Consider the following 17,738-nt stretch of genomic DNA (forward strand, 5'->3'; position numbering starts at 1 on the left):
TGTAAAAAGTGATCAAGGTCTGGCTTGTCAGACCTCTTGCTTCTTCCCTTGGCTACTTCCTACATTGGCTCATCTTCTCCTCAAGGAGCTCATATTCTCAGTAGGGGGTCAACCCCTAGTCCCAGTTCTCAAGGCAACAAAGGAAAGGAAACACCAGCCTCTCTATCCTACTGCTCTGTGCTCACAAGCAACTGAAGAAAGGCTCTGCTGTGCTCTTTTCTCTTTTCTGGGAGCTGAATATGAGAGGGCTGTCCACCTCCTCAGGCCTTCTGAATTGAGCAAGCATCTCCTTTTATAAGGCTCCTTCAAGATTGGCCTGCTTTGCAAGTGTGGTGGGGCAAGGCCACCTGAACTCAAAGCTGCTATTTATGACCCCCTTCTTGCTCATTGTGTGCTTTGTACTCCCCATCTCTGTGTTACGTTGAGATTTGAAAACGCCTTGTAGCAGTGTTTGGAGATCAGGCAAGAATCATTATTTCCTGTGTTATCAGTGTCTTTCTTATCTTTATCCCAAATGCAAATGTGAGCTGTAAGCATTTGTAGCTAGGAATGTTTTCATGATTGATTTTGAAGAAATGTTGTGAAACACTCAAATTTCTGCTAGGGAATATAATTTTAGATGCAATGGTAAGTTTCTAATTATAACTCCATTTCCACTGCATGCTTTTTCAGATGTTCCCCATTTGGGCCAAAGTTTTCAAGATTTGCTTCTCAGCCAAAGGTAATTTGGGAATGTTTGACCAATTGCAGCCATTTTTCTGTGAATAGTGTGGAGAAAAATATTCTCCCTCTCCCCACTCCCACTTTTCAAATAAGCAAGATATTTAGCACATAAATATCTCAAAAACAGCAAAACTTTAAAGTTCACAAATGTCTAATCCTCAAAGACAGCAGTTTGGGAAGTTTGACATTTCTTTAAAAATGAATAAAGACAATAATATTCACTTTCATGGCTGCACAGTAAACATTTTCTAGCAGGATGTTACCATTATGTCATTGATGTGTATACAGAATAGTGCAGCACAATACATAGAAGCTGCACAAAACAAATGCATAGCTTTGTAGCAGAGCAGGTAGGGTGATCTTTCCAAGACTGAAAACAACATAGAAATTAAATGCAAAACCATGTACAACATATGTTTAACACAAAATAATGTATTTTTGCACGTAACAGTCCAGTAACAGCAGTGCACATATGTGGCTTTTTCAACTAGTGGTTCTGTTCTTAAACATAGCTAAATGTGCAATTTGGCTTGGTTAACATTACAGTTAGAACCTTATTTTTTGCATTTCCTACCTACACACTGCTGTATACGTATGGAAACTCTTTCTGAATTGGTTTGCCAGACTTACTCTCTCTTCATTCAACCTCCTCCTAAGATCTCTGCCTGTTGCCACAGGCACAAAACGTAAGTCAACCAAACATTTTTGTGTTGTCAGGCATTTTATACATTTATTACATCCAAAAACTTATGTTAAAGGAATGTCAAGGTTACAAAGTCAAGCATTCCAAAGTCAGGAAATGCCACAATTTGCCTTTAATTTGCCCCCCACCCCCCCTTGGACATGTGCATTACGATACTGTCTTTAATACCTCTATTTTCTCCCACAGGATCCCTGCCTCTTGGGCATTTCTGTGGTGCTCCCAACATAGTACCTGAGTGTCATGTTCTGAGGTGCAATGCAGACCAGTGCAGGGTTTTGTCATCTCCTGCCTTCAACAGCTCTGCTGCTGTAGCTCCACTCTCTGGATGCTCCCAATCAGCACACAAGCATGCACTGAGGGTCTGTGCGATAATCAGCCCTGGACCAGCAACTCTGACTCCAGCAGCCTGTCACACCACAGCCACACTCTGGCTTCCACCAGCCTCAGATACACCTGACAAGAAGACCCCAACACACCCTAGTCCCAAATTTTCCCAAACCGGTATGCTTGGCAGTGCCTAGCCCTTTCGTGGACCATTCAGAGGAATAACAAGGTTCATTTGCTCAGCTAAAGAGACAGACTGCACAACTTATCACTTTAACTGGAGCTACCAATCACTTCAATTCAAGCACAGCACTGGGTTGGTTTAGATTAAAACAAGTATATTAACAAAAGGAGGCAAGATTTTGAGTCCAAGTTTAAAGGATAGAGTTAGAAATGGTTACAAGCAAATAAAAGTGAAAAATGCTTTGTAGAGACTAAGACTTAAGAAAACTACAGTCTTGGTTCAAGGTAAGATCCTTACCACACTTCCAGCAAGATGACTGACCATCCCTCTGGTCAGAATCTCCCACAAAGTCCAAAGTGCTTAGTTCCTTTTTTATCTTAGGTGAAAGACAACTTGGGGTTCTTTGCCCCTCTCCTTTACAGTCCAGTGAACTTTTGAAAAGATTTTTCTGAAAGTTACCCCCCAAAATAAAGTTCATTCAAGCTGTGAGGAAGGAGTCAGGTGGAGAATGAAAGTCTATGCTGGTTTCTTTCCCTGCTGGTGTTTGCTAAAATGAAAATTGATCAGTTCCTACCCTCTGCAATGCAAATGAATGGCCATTTGTCATGTGATTGTCAATCAACTCTGATGACACCCGGCTGGAGGTGTCAGCTTGTCCTTTGGGAAAAAAATGTTAACCCATTCCCAAGACTTGTCTGGTAAACACATTTTAGTTCAAAATTTCCTTCATACTTGTGTGATCCCTTGGTCATTTACTGTGCATACATCATGGAAGAATATTAATGATCAGTATGTTATTTGTTTTCCATTGATACCTTATATGACAGATATAAGATACAGTTTATGACATTAATGAACTAGGGTACACTGAACTGGTCAGGCCAGCTGAAGCTCATCACCAGATACCAGTGAGCTGCTTGCCCTTTTGCACTGGGATGCTGTTAGGGTCACACTGAGTGCTTCACAAACATTAGCAAAGGTATCTTCACCGCACCCATGTGAGAGCAGGTGGGAATAATATCCCTATTTTACAGATGGGGATCAGAGGCATAGAGAGATTAAGTCCAAAACTGTCAGACATGTCCACTAATTTTGGGTGCCCAACTTGAGACACTTAGGGCCTAATTCTAGAGTAGAGTACTTAGCATTATTATAACACATTATGTGTTCAAAGCACAAGTCCAGTTGACTTCAGTTGCAGTTGTAAGCATTCATCATTTCTGTAAATCTGGCTCCATACTCTCATGTTATGCACCCAGAAAACGAGGGATACACAATCGGTGGCCAACTGTGGACATCTAGGTTTAAATGACTTGTCCAGCATCACATAGGAACTCTGTGGCGAGAGGCAGAGATAGAATCCAATTTTCTGGGGCAGACTTTAACCTCCTTAACAGTGAGATCATCCTTTCTCTTTCTGCAAACCCCTGCTTCATTCACTACTCAACCCTGAAACACTGTCCATCTTGTGCACTGAATGAGGCAGGAGTCCTACTAAAAAAAATAAAGTTTGATCATGTAATTACAGGCTATCATAATGAACACACACAAGGGACCCAAATTAAGGCAACATGCATTCTGGCATTTCCTAACTTTTGAGTGATTGACTTTGCAGCCTTAATGTTCTTTTTAATGTATTTTTAATGTAATTTCTGCATTTAAAAAAAAGCGCAAAAAAAAAATTCCACTATGTGGAATTATATTAGGTCATGAGCAGGGTTCAGACCTTAAGATCCATACCACAGACTTCTATTACTTGATCTAATGGAGTAACTAGAGCAGTAGTAGGCTGTTATTTTCTATGCAGACCAGGCACCAGAGAAGGCTAAGACACACTTTGCTTGTGGGCTTCCAGCTATTTGCTGACAGGAGAGAAATGTCGGGATTCAGGTGTGCAGGGTTCAATTCCAGATTCTGGAAGGAGTGTACTGTAGTGGCTACAGAGAGTTCTTCCCTTGTTCTCCAAGCTTCTGTCTCTCCCCTTCTGCCCCTATCCACCTCCATGCCTGCCCCAACTCCTGACCCCCTCTGCATTCAAGTTATGCAGCTTCAGTCTTGTCCTCCACATGCCAGTAGGGGGAATGTTGATAGCAGAGGAGAAACACTCACACTGCTGTCAGTTCCTGGGCCAAGTGCCACAGCAGCCCCTCGGAGAGCTTAGAGCTATTACAGGGAAAGTCTAGTTTAGCCCTGCAGCCTGGGATGAAGAGTCCTGTGTGGGGATGGCACATGAACAGTCCAATCAGCTCACAGGGTCTGCGAGGAGCTGAAGCATGCTCAGTGCAGACAGAATCTTCAAAGAATTTAATAGTCAAACTCGAACAAGCCTCTACTGACCTTGTGCAAACTGCAATTTTTCAGAGGTACATAACTTGGCCAAATTTGGGTTAATTTTCACAGGGACAGTTCAAAGCACATCCCTGTCAGCAGGGCAATCTCCCTGCTAAATTACAAATCCCCGCTCTAAAGAATGAAGGTGCTAGATCTTCCCAACAAAACAGTTGTAAGAAAATATTTTTTAATCTGGGCAAAACCAACATTTTCCCCCAACCTCATTCTTAGAAACTGAAATATTTCAGCTGATACTTTCAAAAATGTTGAGGCAGACACCCAGCATAGCAAATTTCAGCCTGAGTGGTTAAAGTTTGGCAAAGTCTTTTGCAGCTAAACTTAGGGTCTTATAATGGAAAGTATCAGGCAACCATTACTATAGGTGGCACTAACAGCTCCGCCTATAATTTTTCAAAAACTGCACATGAATAATTAGTTCAATCATGCTGTCTGTACACATAGCATTGCTGAGTAATTCCAGTCTCGTTACTGTGATCACGGTCTCTACCCCTATCCTTTGTTGTCCCTCGGTTGCATTATTTGTAAAATTATGATCTATTCCTGCAGTTGACTCCCTTTGAAGTCAGTGGAGCTCTTTGTGACCACCAGGGTCTGCCCACACAAAGTCAGTTGTAGGTGCCTTAGATTGCAACATAAACTCTGCATGGCAGTACCAACATGCTCTCTATCTAAATTGCAAGGTGCCAAGTTTGGGGCACCATAAAATAATGACGTTTTCATTTGCAACCTTCACATTGCATTAACAGGTTTCTGCATTAATTGGTTTGTTTTTTCAAGTTGGTCATTTACAAGGCCTTCAACATTTATTTGTATCTACTGTATGCACTGTTTGTTTTTTCCTTTCTGTGAAATATCTGATGGCTTTGTAGCCTGCAGGTGTTAGAGAGAGCTATGTTAATTTTTAGTGTCTTGTCTTCTAGCTTCAACTCCACCACAATTTTTTTCATGTTTCTAATAATGTTAGATAATCTATTGGCAGGGCTCCCACTCTTGCTTGTGTAGAGGAATACTTCCTCATTTTGAAACAATTATTAACCAGTGCTAACGTGCCACTTTCTTGTGGTGAAAGATTTTTGCAACATTCTGTAAGATCTATTTAAAGTAACAGTCTGACAGTCCTGTCTTAGTTGTTGGCATATAGCACTGAGGGACTACCCTCTCTCTTTACTAGAAAAAAATGTTCCCAACTAACACAAGCATTAAAAAAAAGGAAAGGAAAGGAGAATAACAATGCTGCTCTCTTATAGTGAAACAACCATAATTTAGAAAATTAATCTCTCAGATACATCATAGTCCTCATTTCAAATGTGTCTCGTTACCAAAGAAATCTCCTTGACATTGGTCAGGTCAATCAAACTCTTTGGCCTTGATCAGGGCTTAACTGCCTCAGATCCCAGTTTGTTAAATGAGGAGAATACTACTACTTTACCTTATTGGAGATTTAGGAGGATAAATTAATATATTCAAGGCACTCCAGTACTATGGTGATGGGCAGTATCAGAGATACTGGGTTAACTGAACTCCTGTCCCCCCTCTTCTTGGGGGAGTTCATTCCACAGTCAAAAGCCACTCCTGAAGAAAGTTCTGTCTCTTGAATAGATGAACTTTACTCTTATTGTTGAGAATTCCATTGTGCCAGAGCAGCAGAGTTGTCAACCACGGTCTTTGTCCCAGAGCTTTAGCTGATCTTTTAGATGTCCTGGGCCCAGACCATCAAGCACTTTGAAAAAACGCTTGAAACCTTGAACTCAATTCAGAATTCTATGGGAAGCTAGCGTAGATAGTGGAGGACAGGTTTGATATGTTTGCAGTAGCCTGTGTTGGAAGTAGGTCATGGTCTGGTATTTGCCCACCTCCTCCTTCACCCCCTCCTCCCCCACAGGTGTTTGTTGGGAAGTTGCTTTTCAAGATCCATTGTGTTGCTTTCCTGGTTGTTTTTCTAATAGTCCCCTGTTAAGCTATGCCAATAGCTTTATACAGGAAAATCTAATAAATCAACATAATCATACAGTAACTTTACTTCACTGACATGTAGCCAGATAGATGCAGCTTGGTGACTTCAAAGGGCTTTGGATTCCTTGGCAATATGGATACCAGTGGAGGAGAAGGAGGATGAAATTAACAGGTTACTTCTGCAGGACTTATCTGGTACAGCTTTACTTGGTGGAGCTTCTGGGCTTGGTCAGCTGACACTGACTGGTGAGGCAGGGCGGTCATGCAACACTTGGGTGGCCAGCAGTGGCTCCAGAACTTCAGGCTGTGGAAGGCTGCTTTCCTGGTGATCTGTGTAGAGGTCACTGTGGAGCTGCAGCAGTGTAACGCCAACATGAGAGTTTCCTCCAGTCTGGAGAAGTGTGTAGCCATTGCCATTTGGAAGCTTGCCAGCCCGATTCCTATCTGCCACCAGCTAACCACTTTGGTGCTGCTAGATCAGCTGCTGGGGTTCTTTACATGGAGGTTTGTGGTGCGATTAAGGGGGTGCTGTTGTGCTGAGTCATAGAGCTTGGCAATGCATAGGAAGTTATTGACAGCTTTGCATAGATGGGATTCTCAAAGGAGCTATTGATGGGACCCCCCATGCCTATTCTTTGCTCCCCACACCAGGCCTCGGAGTTTATCAGCAAGAAAGGGTACTTCTCCGTGGAGTGGTAAGTCCCGGTTGATCATTGTGGAAAGTTCATCAATACGATTACCACCGGGCCAGTTTTTGTATTGCCTTGCTGATAGCACATCTTCATGGCAAGGTGTTTTTTGCCCTTTCCCTGTTTCCCCATCCTGAGGGGGAAGGGAACATTCAGCAAAGACGTCCCATGGGCCAATCCCTTGTAAGAGCCAGGCCTCCATGGGAAGACTCGTCTGCCTTCCCCTCCTTCCTAAAATGCTCCAGGGTTGGCCAGACTCACTAGCTGCCATCTAGGGGGCGGGGATTGTTGCGGGGCTGCGTTTCCTGCTGGCTGCTTGGGGGCCTGGAGTGCAGCAAGGGGTGGGGAAAGTAAGAGGCAAAGAAGCCTGGAAACAGCCCCAGCGCCCTACCTGCACCAGCACCTGTTTTAGGCGGGTACCAGGAGGGCAGGCTGGTGTGAGTGGTGCCTGAAAGGGGAAGTGGAGGCCAGGGGGCTGGGGGTCAAGGTTGGGCAGTGGCTGTTTTTTTTGCATCTTGGAGGTGACAAACCTATTCACTAGTATGAATGTGGGGTGATGGCAGGGGGTTGACTGTTGTGTGGAAAGGGCCTGACATTAGGATGATTGAAATAGAGGTCCCAGTATGGTGCGTTCTCCATAGTTTGCAGCACAGTGCAAGGTTGGGGTCCAGCCTTTAACTTTGTAACAAAGGTGCTCCAGCATAGCTGCTTGCTTCTGTATTATGTACACCCTTCCCAGGCTTTGTGATTGCATCTGCACCTCTGGTGGCTGTCCTTATGGTGGAAGATGTCATTCTGTGGCAAGTCCCCAGGAGAGAGAGAAAGGTCTTGTTCAAAAAGGCAATAGGCAAATACAGCACTGCTATTTACCAAGATGGTGTCCCCCCAGCTGGTGCAGGTGTGGTAGGGAAATATTAGCTATGTAGGCAATTCTGAGAAAACTCATTGCCTTGGAACATGCATGCTAAAAGAAAGCTCTAATTTGCCTTAAGGTCTCTTTTATTACACCCTCAGATTAACAAAGTGAACTCCAAAATAAAGAGAACTCTACAGTAAATGAATGCCTTACAATCTGTTTTGAACTGTCTCTCTAGCCTCATTTGGGCAGTTTACTTCACAACGTAAATTAGCTAAAAGTTGAGGGTATTAATGAAACTGAGCCGCAATACTTTGGCTATTGCTTTTACTCTGTGACTACAACAAACACACCTACCATGCAGGTTTTTTGAACCGGCCTGTGTTGCCAACATCTTGAGCAGAGGTGGGTGAAAGAGCAGGAAACACCTCAGAAAGGAGATTGTGGATGCAGCAAGTGGGACATGTGGTTGTGGGATTTGATAATGCAGGGAAATAAAACTTCATAGCTTTTAGTCTAGTGTGGTTAAAAGCTAAGCAGCCAGGGAAAGGCTCCCCGAACACAACAGCAGACGGTTGGTACAAGGAAAAAGGTTATTTAACTCTCCCTGTACACTTGTATTGTAATACAGCACATAGTACTGACTGATACAGCTCCCCTCTGTAGCATTTTCAGGCTCATTTTTGTAGAGCTCTCATCCACAGCAATTTCAGGCCAGCTATCTGTACAATGTTCTTGTGTAATCTCTAAATCTGCTGTGTAATACCGTTCTTGGCTGCCCAGAAAAATCTCCTGTCAGACTTCCTGGTATACATGGGATCAAACGGTACCTGTTATGCTGTATGGGCTGCGCTGTGGAAAACCGTCCACGACATCATTCTTAGGTGAAGTGGTGGCTTTGATTGCAGAAACAGTCCAGGTCCTCATAGTATAGGCAAGCAGTGGGAGCTTCATCAGAGGTCCTGTTCCTGGTCTTCAGCTACCTCTGCTGGAGATCCTGTGCTTTGACTGCACTGGGACCAGGTATGGGAGTGCCCTGCTCTTCATTGGTTCTGTCAGTGTCTTGTACAAGTCTGCCTTCCGGTGACTCTTCTCCAAGCATTGAACATGCAGCTCTCCAAAACCAACAATCAAATCTAGGACCTCTGCAGGAGTTCACAAAGAAGCCTAGGGGAATGGGAAGCATGGGTCCACAGGGAAGTCTTGGGGGGAGGGAGGAAGGGGCATGGCTATAACATATGTGACTCCAGGTGTGTGAACTCACTACTATCTGGTATCAAAAAGAGGCACAGCTGGCTGCCAGCCTGCATTTAAACAAAGGAGGTGAAATCCAGTCAAGATGACCCCAGAGCCATGGAGGTACACAGATAATCTGATCTAGGGGTAAAGCAATGCATTGGGGAGACTGCTAGAAGTATAGTAGTTCGGAGTGTGCATATGCAAAACTTAGAACAAACAAACTCATTGCAGGCAAGCAAACCCTCCTCTTGCAAGGATTCATTACAGCAACCGAAGATGCCAAATTCACTTTTTAAAAGGTTATGTAGAGATGCAAGGCACTTTAAGGCAAACTAAAGGTAACTGGATATAACATACCTATGTAGACAAGCCCTATTACCAATCCTGAGCTATCCAGTCCTAAACTTGTTTCATTTTAGAAATGGCATCAGTCCACTTGATGTGTTAATCTGACATGCAGATTCAATAGAATGCAAGCTTTCATTTTTAAAAAGAAGTTTTGACCCTTTGTGGCGAAGACAACCATCTGAACATGAATTAGTGTAGTCCTGTCCTAAACAGCAGATAGGTGGGAACTCTCCCATTCATCTCCCAGTGCTAACTATGAAGCCAATAATGGATATTTAGGAATCAGATTTGAAAATAATGTAGGTGTGCAATTTGCATTCACAGTTAACAACTGTTCATACACACCAGTTAACTGCATGCAAAAATTGCCAAACAAAAGACAGAAGTAGTAGTGATCCCAGAAAGGGCTGTGCATCACTGAAACCGTAATCTTTTATCGCTGTTCAGTGGATTATCTGGACTCAGTAATAATTTAAAAATCAAAGCCCTGGGCCACATTTTCACATGTAATTGGACCATCTCCCCAGACTGTTTGACATCTCTTATTGAGTGGTTTTAGCTAAACATGTCTCAGTGAACTGTGGTTTACCATTGAAGTGCTTGCACACTTAACTACGGTGGATCTATCAGGCACAAACAATGCACATTTTGATACTTAGTAAATTAGTATAATTATAAAGCTGTATTCTGTAAATAAATGATTGCACTGTTGTATCCTTAAAAATGCTTCAGATTGAGATACCAGACTAACTGAAAGTTTTTCAGGCAGAGACAAGATTTAACACAAAAACCAATTACATTATGTGTTTATTAAGAAAAACTACTTCATATTTATATTGAAAAATAGTCATTTTCTTAAACATACACAATCTATAAAACTATACAGATAAGGCTCAACTGACTTCCAACTGGAATTTTTCAGTTTAAGGAAATTTGATCAAAGTATTGTAGAGGTGATTTGTGAATTTTCATGCTGTTTCAGTAAGAAATAAATAAATTAGTGCCAGATAAATGTCAAATTTTAATTTATAGGCATAGATTAATCTCAAATACTAATCCAAATACAGGCATTGAGGCAAAACAAATATTCAAATATTTAAAACACAGTGTAATGGAAAAACACTATGTGCCCTCAATTCATTTCTATTAATATCTTACTCTGCTTATTTTGCCTCCTTTCCTTTTATCACCTGCCCTTTTAATTTCATCTATTTTCTCTGTGCCTATCCAGACACCTTCTAATGATCTCAAGTGTTAACATTCCATTGGCTTCTTTCTGGTCCCAACAACAACTACACTTAGTGACATACAATTTCCCTATATTTCTCCTCCTCTTCTCATAAGGGCTACACTTTCTGCACAGCTACTGTGTAAAATAAAAAAAATCAAAGGCAACACAATCTGCACTACTATGTTCTGTTCAATTTAATAGTATTTTGTCCAGTGTAATGGTATCCTGTACAGAGTGGGTATTATTTAATAAAACTAATGCTACATTCTTTAAATACGATTCTGTACACTAGAGATTTAATGGTAGGAAATTCAAAAGCACTCAGTATTGGCCCAACCTGCTCTCACCAGAGGTAAGCCAATATTCTGCACTTTTGAAAATCCCACCCTTACCTGCTAGGTGCAAAATTGCTTGTTTAAAATTTAATTTAACAGCAATGAAGGCATTTCATACTGCTATGCAGTTTGTTTGTTTTTAAAACATGTTATGGATATATGTTCAGTGTTGTGTGGTGTTTTAGGCTTGGGATCCACATTAGATTACAATAGAAACTTGGCTAATCCCTGAATCCTGAAAAGATGCCTTTGATTCCTGCAACATAATATACCAGACAATTAAAATATTTAAAATAAAAGCTAAACCCCCTCAAAGTATTTGTATGTTTTCACTCTTACTGAACTCACCATCATCTACTTTTTTTCCTTTCTAAGAGCCTTCCTCTAATGCCGTGTGGCATTAACAAAATCAAAAATGTGTTAGCACAAAATCTTAACTATATCATGAAGAAAAACGCATTTATTTACAGTTAAATTAAATATAATTAATCAATAAGGGCATCTATGCCTTTCATGTTACAGTGCTTTTCAACAAGAACATTAGGATGCAGTGGTCACACTTAGTTTATTCTGTTTTGAAAGATTCTGCCAAGTCTCCTATACTTAAAACTGGGAATATCACCGGAACTGGTAATCACTCTCAGATTGGAAGAAACCTTTTTTGGTGCACACATTATGGGTCATACCCTGCAAATGGATCCAGGTGGATGATCTCTATATGGCCAAAAGGATCCACGCGTGCAATCAGTTGCAGGATCTGATTCTATATAATAAATACTAAATTGTTAACTGAAAAACTTTTTAGCCTGTCATTTAATGACAAAAGTGAAAACCCCGTAATAATTTATCAACAATAAAGGCCCCAACACTTTTTACATCTCCAGTGAGCAACAATTTGTAAAACAAAAAAGGAGTGTTACTGAGGAAGAATATGAAGATCACAACTTGGTGAACGTGCTACTATTTAACTTGGATTATTAAAGAGTAATTCCACAGTTACAGAACAAGTTACATCTTTTCTAACCAGTTGATTTTGAATTAAAAAAATGTAATCTTTACTTTTAAGATCAATAACTTAATCTGAGAAGTACCACCTTATGATGCTACTTATATAAGCTTTATATTCCTACTTAATAAAAAGCAAGGAAGACTTTCAGAAAACAAGGACAGAAACCTGTTTTGCTTATTGGAAAAAGATTAGTTTTGATTTTAAATTTAGTCATATGCCTGAGACATTATGTTATACCATTACTTTTTCTTACTCTTCGTCAAAAGCATGGCAAAAAAGTAATACAACATGGAATAGGCAACAATGCTTATTAAAGTACAATGTTTTTAAAGACTTCAATGCACCTCTATAAAACCTATAATATTGTAGCAGACAATGGGAAATGTATGCTACACCAGAATTCAGTGATTTCATTGACACTACTATGATCTATATTACAGAAAATATATAGTACTTTGTTTGTGGCTTGGAGTACAGTGTTAATACTAGTTGTATAGCAGATCCAGGTTAGATTTTTGGTTGTATTCTCTCACTCTTTCTTCTGCCAGGGGCTGGAAATGATTTGGAGACCAAGCATTCAGCTTCAGAAGGGAAAATGAAGTGTTTCATGTTACAAAGTAGCAAACTGTGTCCAATTAAGGAGTAGCACTGACAGGTTATTAACAGAGCCTCATCTGGTCCTCTTTTCCCAGAAAGATGGTGGCTGCCCATAAAACTTACAGCCTAAGGAAGTTAAGATGGTGAATCCTTCTGGCTCTGAAGAGGATGCAGAGGACTTCCTCAAACAAGGTAAAAACAGTGCTTTAGGGAGAAACCTTTGATTCATATTAAGTGTATCTGAACTATGTATTAAAAGACTTAGGAAGTTTCACCCTCTTGGCCAGAAACCCCATGCCACACCAGGAAGTAACAAAGCAATGACTACAGAAGAAAAGAGGTTCACTGCATTGTTGTCCAGAATAGGTTTTCCAGATATGTGCTTTGAGTCTTTTGTTTGGTAGTTGACAACCATGCCAATACGCTTGTCAAAACCTGGGGAAAGAAGTAAATAAAAGAAATTTCCAGTACTATCATACTTGAGAGGAAATCCACTACCAAGACCTCAAATGTACATGACTGCCTACAAGTGCTTAGTATATGACTGTGGAGTCAAACATATATAAACAGAATAATTAACTAGCCAATAATGTTAAACTATTATTCTAAACTAACACTAATAGCCTCAAAGGAGGGAATCTAGATTCTAGACTTTTAATTAGAAAGAAGCTTTTTTTAAAAAATGTAGTTTCTGTTTCTATGAAATCTACATATGCAATTCTATAAATAAGAAGCTAATGATAGTGGTAATCAAGAAAAAAACTAGAGTTCTGATATGAAAGATGCTGTTGACAAACAAATGGTTAGAAACAAAGTATGTCTGTCAAAAAGAATTAGTTTTCAATGATAAACGATGTAAAGAAAATGATTACTCTGTTTGATGGCAAGTCTACTCCTCTTAGATCAGTGGAGGAACATTTGGGGAGGCACGCAGCAGGACCCAGGCCGGCCCCCACAAGGGAGGAGGAGTGGAGAGAGAGCACCGCCCAGCTCCAGTCCCGCTCCGGCTCTGGCCCCAGCTGCAGCCCATCTCTGCCCTCATTCCCTCTCTGCCCCCAAGCCAGCTCTGCTTCTAGCCCCAGCTCCTCCCCTGTTCCCACTTCTGCCTTCAGCCCAAGCTCCTCTGCTGAACCAACTGTGCAGTAATGAAAGGGGAGGCACAGACAGATTCCATTACTGGTAAGGGGCGGACACAACAGGAAAAATTTGGGCACCACTGCCTTAAATGCTGAAATAGTACTCACTAACATCGCCACTTCCAAAACAACAGTATTTACTAGCTAGCTGCATGGCTTTCCCACCACCAACCTAGCTGCTCTCTACTCTACCTTTGAATTAGCAGAGTTTTAACACTGTTTTTCATTAGCTATCACAGTGCTCTCCCTGCCACTCCACTATTGTGTGTTCCAGGAGAAATGTACATTTCTAGAAAACTGACACATGAGGTGTTTATGTGGGGAATGAGGGGAGGCGGAAGCACCTCAAAGCAGGCCAGTACAATATATGCCAGTATTTCTCTTGTAGCTTTTGAAGATCTCCTAACGCCCAGCATGTTAAAAGATAAGAATATTCACCTTGAACTTCTGTTTTATTGTAAAGAGATTCCTACAAACACCCCAAAGACTTTTTCTTTTTTAAAGCCTGTTTGGAAAGCAAATAGCTGGCAGTCTTGTTGCCTCCTAATCACTTACTAAACTAAGGCCAAAACCAAAGTTCAGTGGTGAACAGGATGAGGCTACAGAGGCACTAACTTCATGCTGAGGTAGTCTAACTTTTACTTAATATGTGCTATGAAAAGCCAAGCCTCATGTTTATTTTCTAGATAACTCGCCAAACCCAAGAAAAACAGAGAAAAAGACCCTCTGCTCCCCATATTAACATCTTTAGTGAAAGCTACAATCGAAACCCAAATGCACTGCACAAGGGCCACTGCCTCCCGTAATCAAGTAGTACTTGACTCTACAACTAATCCCATTCAAATCAAGGTGACTATTTGCAAATTAATGCATTACTGACGTAGTAAGGTGGGACAATTTGGCCTTAACTTTACTATGTTTGTGATAAGATAATAGAAAGTAAAAGGAAAGTACTGTCATACATTATTAGACACACTTTGGTTTGATAGCAATTCAGTGGAACAAGACAGAAAAAAAGAACACAAAGTCAGTGTGCACTACTAGGATCTGACATATTCAAGCAAGGCCTGATGAAAAAAATACTAAATCATTTTTTTCCCTATCATACCATTTCACAACCATTTTCATGACTCAGAGACAGCAGCCTCGGAAAATTTTGAAATGCCAAAATCAAAAAGTGGGGAGAAGAACCAAGATGGCAGAGGATAAGGATGAAGATAGGAGCAAAGGCCATTTATCTTCTTTCTGATCTCCATCATTCTATTTATCTCCCTTTGACCAGTGTGGAAATCCCTCCATTCTTTCCCCATTTTCAAAACCACTTCCCCAGCCTCTCTGGAGTTAAAAGGGAGCTTTTAAGTTAATCAGAAAAATAAGCAGAAAATTTCTTACCAGTATATTGCATTGTAGCTCCTAAATATGAATCAATAATTGACCCCAATAAACCAGCCATTGCGCCAAACACAACAAGTGGCCACTGTGGAGCAGATATATCCAGATCACTCAAAAAAACAAGCTGAGTAATGAAGTAAGCCACACCTACTAGCATGCCACCAATGAGACTTGAAATTAGGCCCACTAATGTAACACCTCCATTAGTACCTAAATCAAAGAAAAACAGAGTTGAGTTATAAACCATTTCGGAAGATGTATTAATTGGCTTTAATGGTTTACTTGACAGTGAAGACAGAACTACCCACTCACTCCCAGAGGCTCCGTTACACTAGCCTTTGTTTCTCTAAAATTTCCAGTAGCGGCCAACACATTGTCTACAATGATGCTTTCACTATTGTTACTGCTGATGGAGCTGCAACCAGTGTTAGCAGTGTGGGAAATTTTGGAGAAAAAAAGGCTAGTGTAGACAAAGCAAGGACTGATCCTTCCTGACTGGCATTGTGCTGAGTAGCTTACCCTGCAAAGTTGCTGCCTATGAACTACCACTTGAGTAATCAGATAACTTCAGTCTCCATGGCTATTAATCCAGAAAATTTCACAAACAATAAGTTAAATTAATATTAAACAAAATTGGAAAGAAAAAAACACAAAGTGTCAGTATTACTTAGACTCTTTAATTTTAGGGGTAGAGCGGGAGGAAGATAAAGATATCCTCTCAACCTGTACATGTAACTCTATTTAGCCAGAGTATCTACCATTCAAACTTTCAGAAGTAGTTCACCAAGATATGTTTTGCCCAAAAGATATTTAAAAGAATTATCTAAAAAAACAACACGTTTACCAACTTACGCAAAAGGAACCCAGTAAGCATTTATGGTGGAAAAAAAAAAATATGAGGCAAACTACTGTCCTCACACAATTTAGAAATCAACTTACAAAAACCAACTCTCAAATTTAGGGATCTAGATTTCTTTGCTTCAAGAAAACTCAATACGATGAATTGCTTTAAGAGTCAGCAATGTCATCAACTATAGGAGACAGGGAATGGTAAGACAGCAAAGCAGGAAATGAACTATTTGGTTTAAAAGTGCATTTTTATAATCTTTACATTTAAAACACACATTCTGCTACTGATTAGAAATCTTATCTAGCTTGACTTTAAAAAGCATTTCACTTCCCCTTTTTTAAAGCAAGTCAGATGACGGTTACCATTCCTTATATCTATAAAATCTATCTTTAAATCTACTGCAATATGAACACACTAATGGTAGTAAAAACAAGAAGTCTCAGAATTCTGTAAGGGTTTTATCTCACAGGATGCTATCTAACTGCAGCTACGTGAAGTTTTTTCATAGTAGCAAATCTGTCAAAAAACGCATTTTTCAGGTCACTGAAACTATTCACAAAATCAGGTCAAACACCTGAAAATGAAAAAAATTGTTTTGGGTCAAACAAAATGTTTTGTTCAACCCAAAAATGAATTATTTTTTCCCCCGTTTTGGCAAGAAAAAACTGTTTCAGTTTGAACCAAACCAGAAGTTATTTTTGAATTTTTCGCTCTCTCTCCAAGCTATTTTTTTATTTACAGGCCATGACAAACAGAATGTGGTAAATACTATGTCAAAGTACTTATTTTTACCACATAAAACTTCACAATACTAGCAGAATCTGATTTATTCTTTTTATGGATATGATTATGTTAAGGGTCCCAAACAGAAATGACACATTATTAAGACAAGAATGTGTAAATCAGCAAGGCCTTACCAACTGGAACCTTTTCCCATGTTGTTATTAACCTTGGCTCATTTTTACTCCAGACACTGCCAATCTCTGAAGCCCACGTATCTCCAGCAGAGCAGGCCAAAGCTCCCAAGAGGGATAAACACATCCATGATGCAGTGTACTGCTTGGAAAAGTCTATTGGAATTTCACCTGGTCCATTTTCTATCATATATAGCAGAGCCAGCTCCGTAGGGACACCACCGTTACAGAATACTTGCACCCAATTCCTCTGCCCACCTGGAGTAAAACAAAAACAAAAATATTTGAATATTTTCATCTGTAGCAGAGAAACTTGACATTCAGCCACATCATACAGTAGCAAAAGCAAATTAAAAAGTGCAAAAAACAAGAACAAAAATACCCACACATAACTCAAAAAACAACATGAAAATCTCAAGTCACAATCACTACTTTTAGTTTATTACTATTAAATGAACCACTAGCAAGCACATTGCTTTTAGTCCAGGATGGGGATAAAGAGGAGAAGAACGCTTTACAGTGTTCTCTATTCTGTGTACTACTATATAATATCTCTAACTTTCAAAAGTATCAGGTAAGACACAGTAGCTATTCTTTACAGGTTGTTGGACAGTATAATTCTTCGTGTTTACCTTCTTTGAATTCTGAATCTATACGCTTCTTCACATCTTCTTTCCACTTAGTAAGTTTTGAAGAAGTAACAAAAAACATGAGCAAGGCAGTGAAGAAGCTGTAATTTGCAATTGTTAGGATAAACCCAACCACTAATCCTGAAAAGGGAGAAGGGGAGGGGAAAAAAAAAAAACAAGCAAGTTTAGTTCACGCGATCATCTTTTCAAAACAATTAACAGGAAATTATTTTGGAGTCTCAAAAATTATCAATTACCCCTTCATGATAAACCT

General features: G+C 40.2%; 1 protein-coding gene across 6 annotated transcripts in view; it reads right to left on the reverse strand.

Moving 5' to 3' along the window:
• TMEM19 (transmembrane protein 19) overlaps positions 1-17,738 on the reverse strand; it is a 38,524-nt gene that overhangs the window by 9,899 nt on the left and 10,887 nt on the right. For 4 of the 6 annotated variants that reach the window (XM_007054799.4, XM_037886448.2, XM_043547808.1 and 1 more), the window contains exons 4-7: positions 17,468-17,605; positions 16,839-17,093; positions 15,072-15,281; positions 10,162-12,978 (exon numbers count right to left, since the gene is read on the reverse strand). In XM_007054799.4, the coding sequence (XP_007054861.2) occupies positions 12,815-12,978; positions 15,072-15,281; positions 16,839-17,093; positions 17,468-17,605 (767 nt within the window). In that variant the 3' untranslated portion in view covers positions 10,162-12,814. Of the gene's footprint in view, positions 1-10,161; positions 12,979-15,071; positions 15,282-16,838; positions 17,094-17,467; positions 17,606-17,738 lie in introns of those variants that run through there. The other 2 variants (XR_006291357.1, XM_037886464.2) reach the window with 1 other exon arrangement.

The sequence above is a fragment of the Chelonia mydas genome, chromosome 1, assembly GCF_015237465.2.
Source record: "Chelonia mydas isolate rCheMyd1 chromosome 1, rCheMyd1.pri.v2, whole genome shotgun sequence".
Taxonomy (NCBI): domain Eukaryota; kingdom Metazoa; phylum Chordata; order Testudines; family Cheloniidae; genus Chelonia; species Chelonia mydas.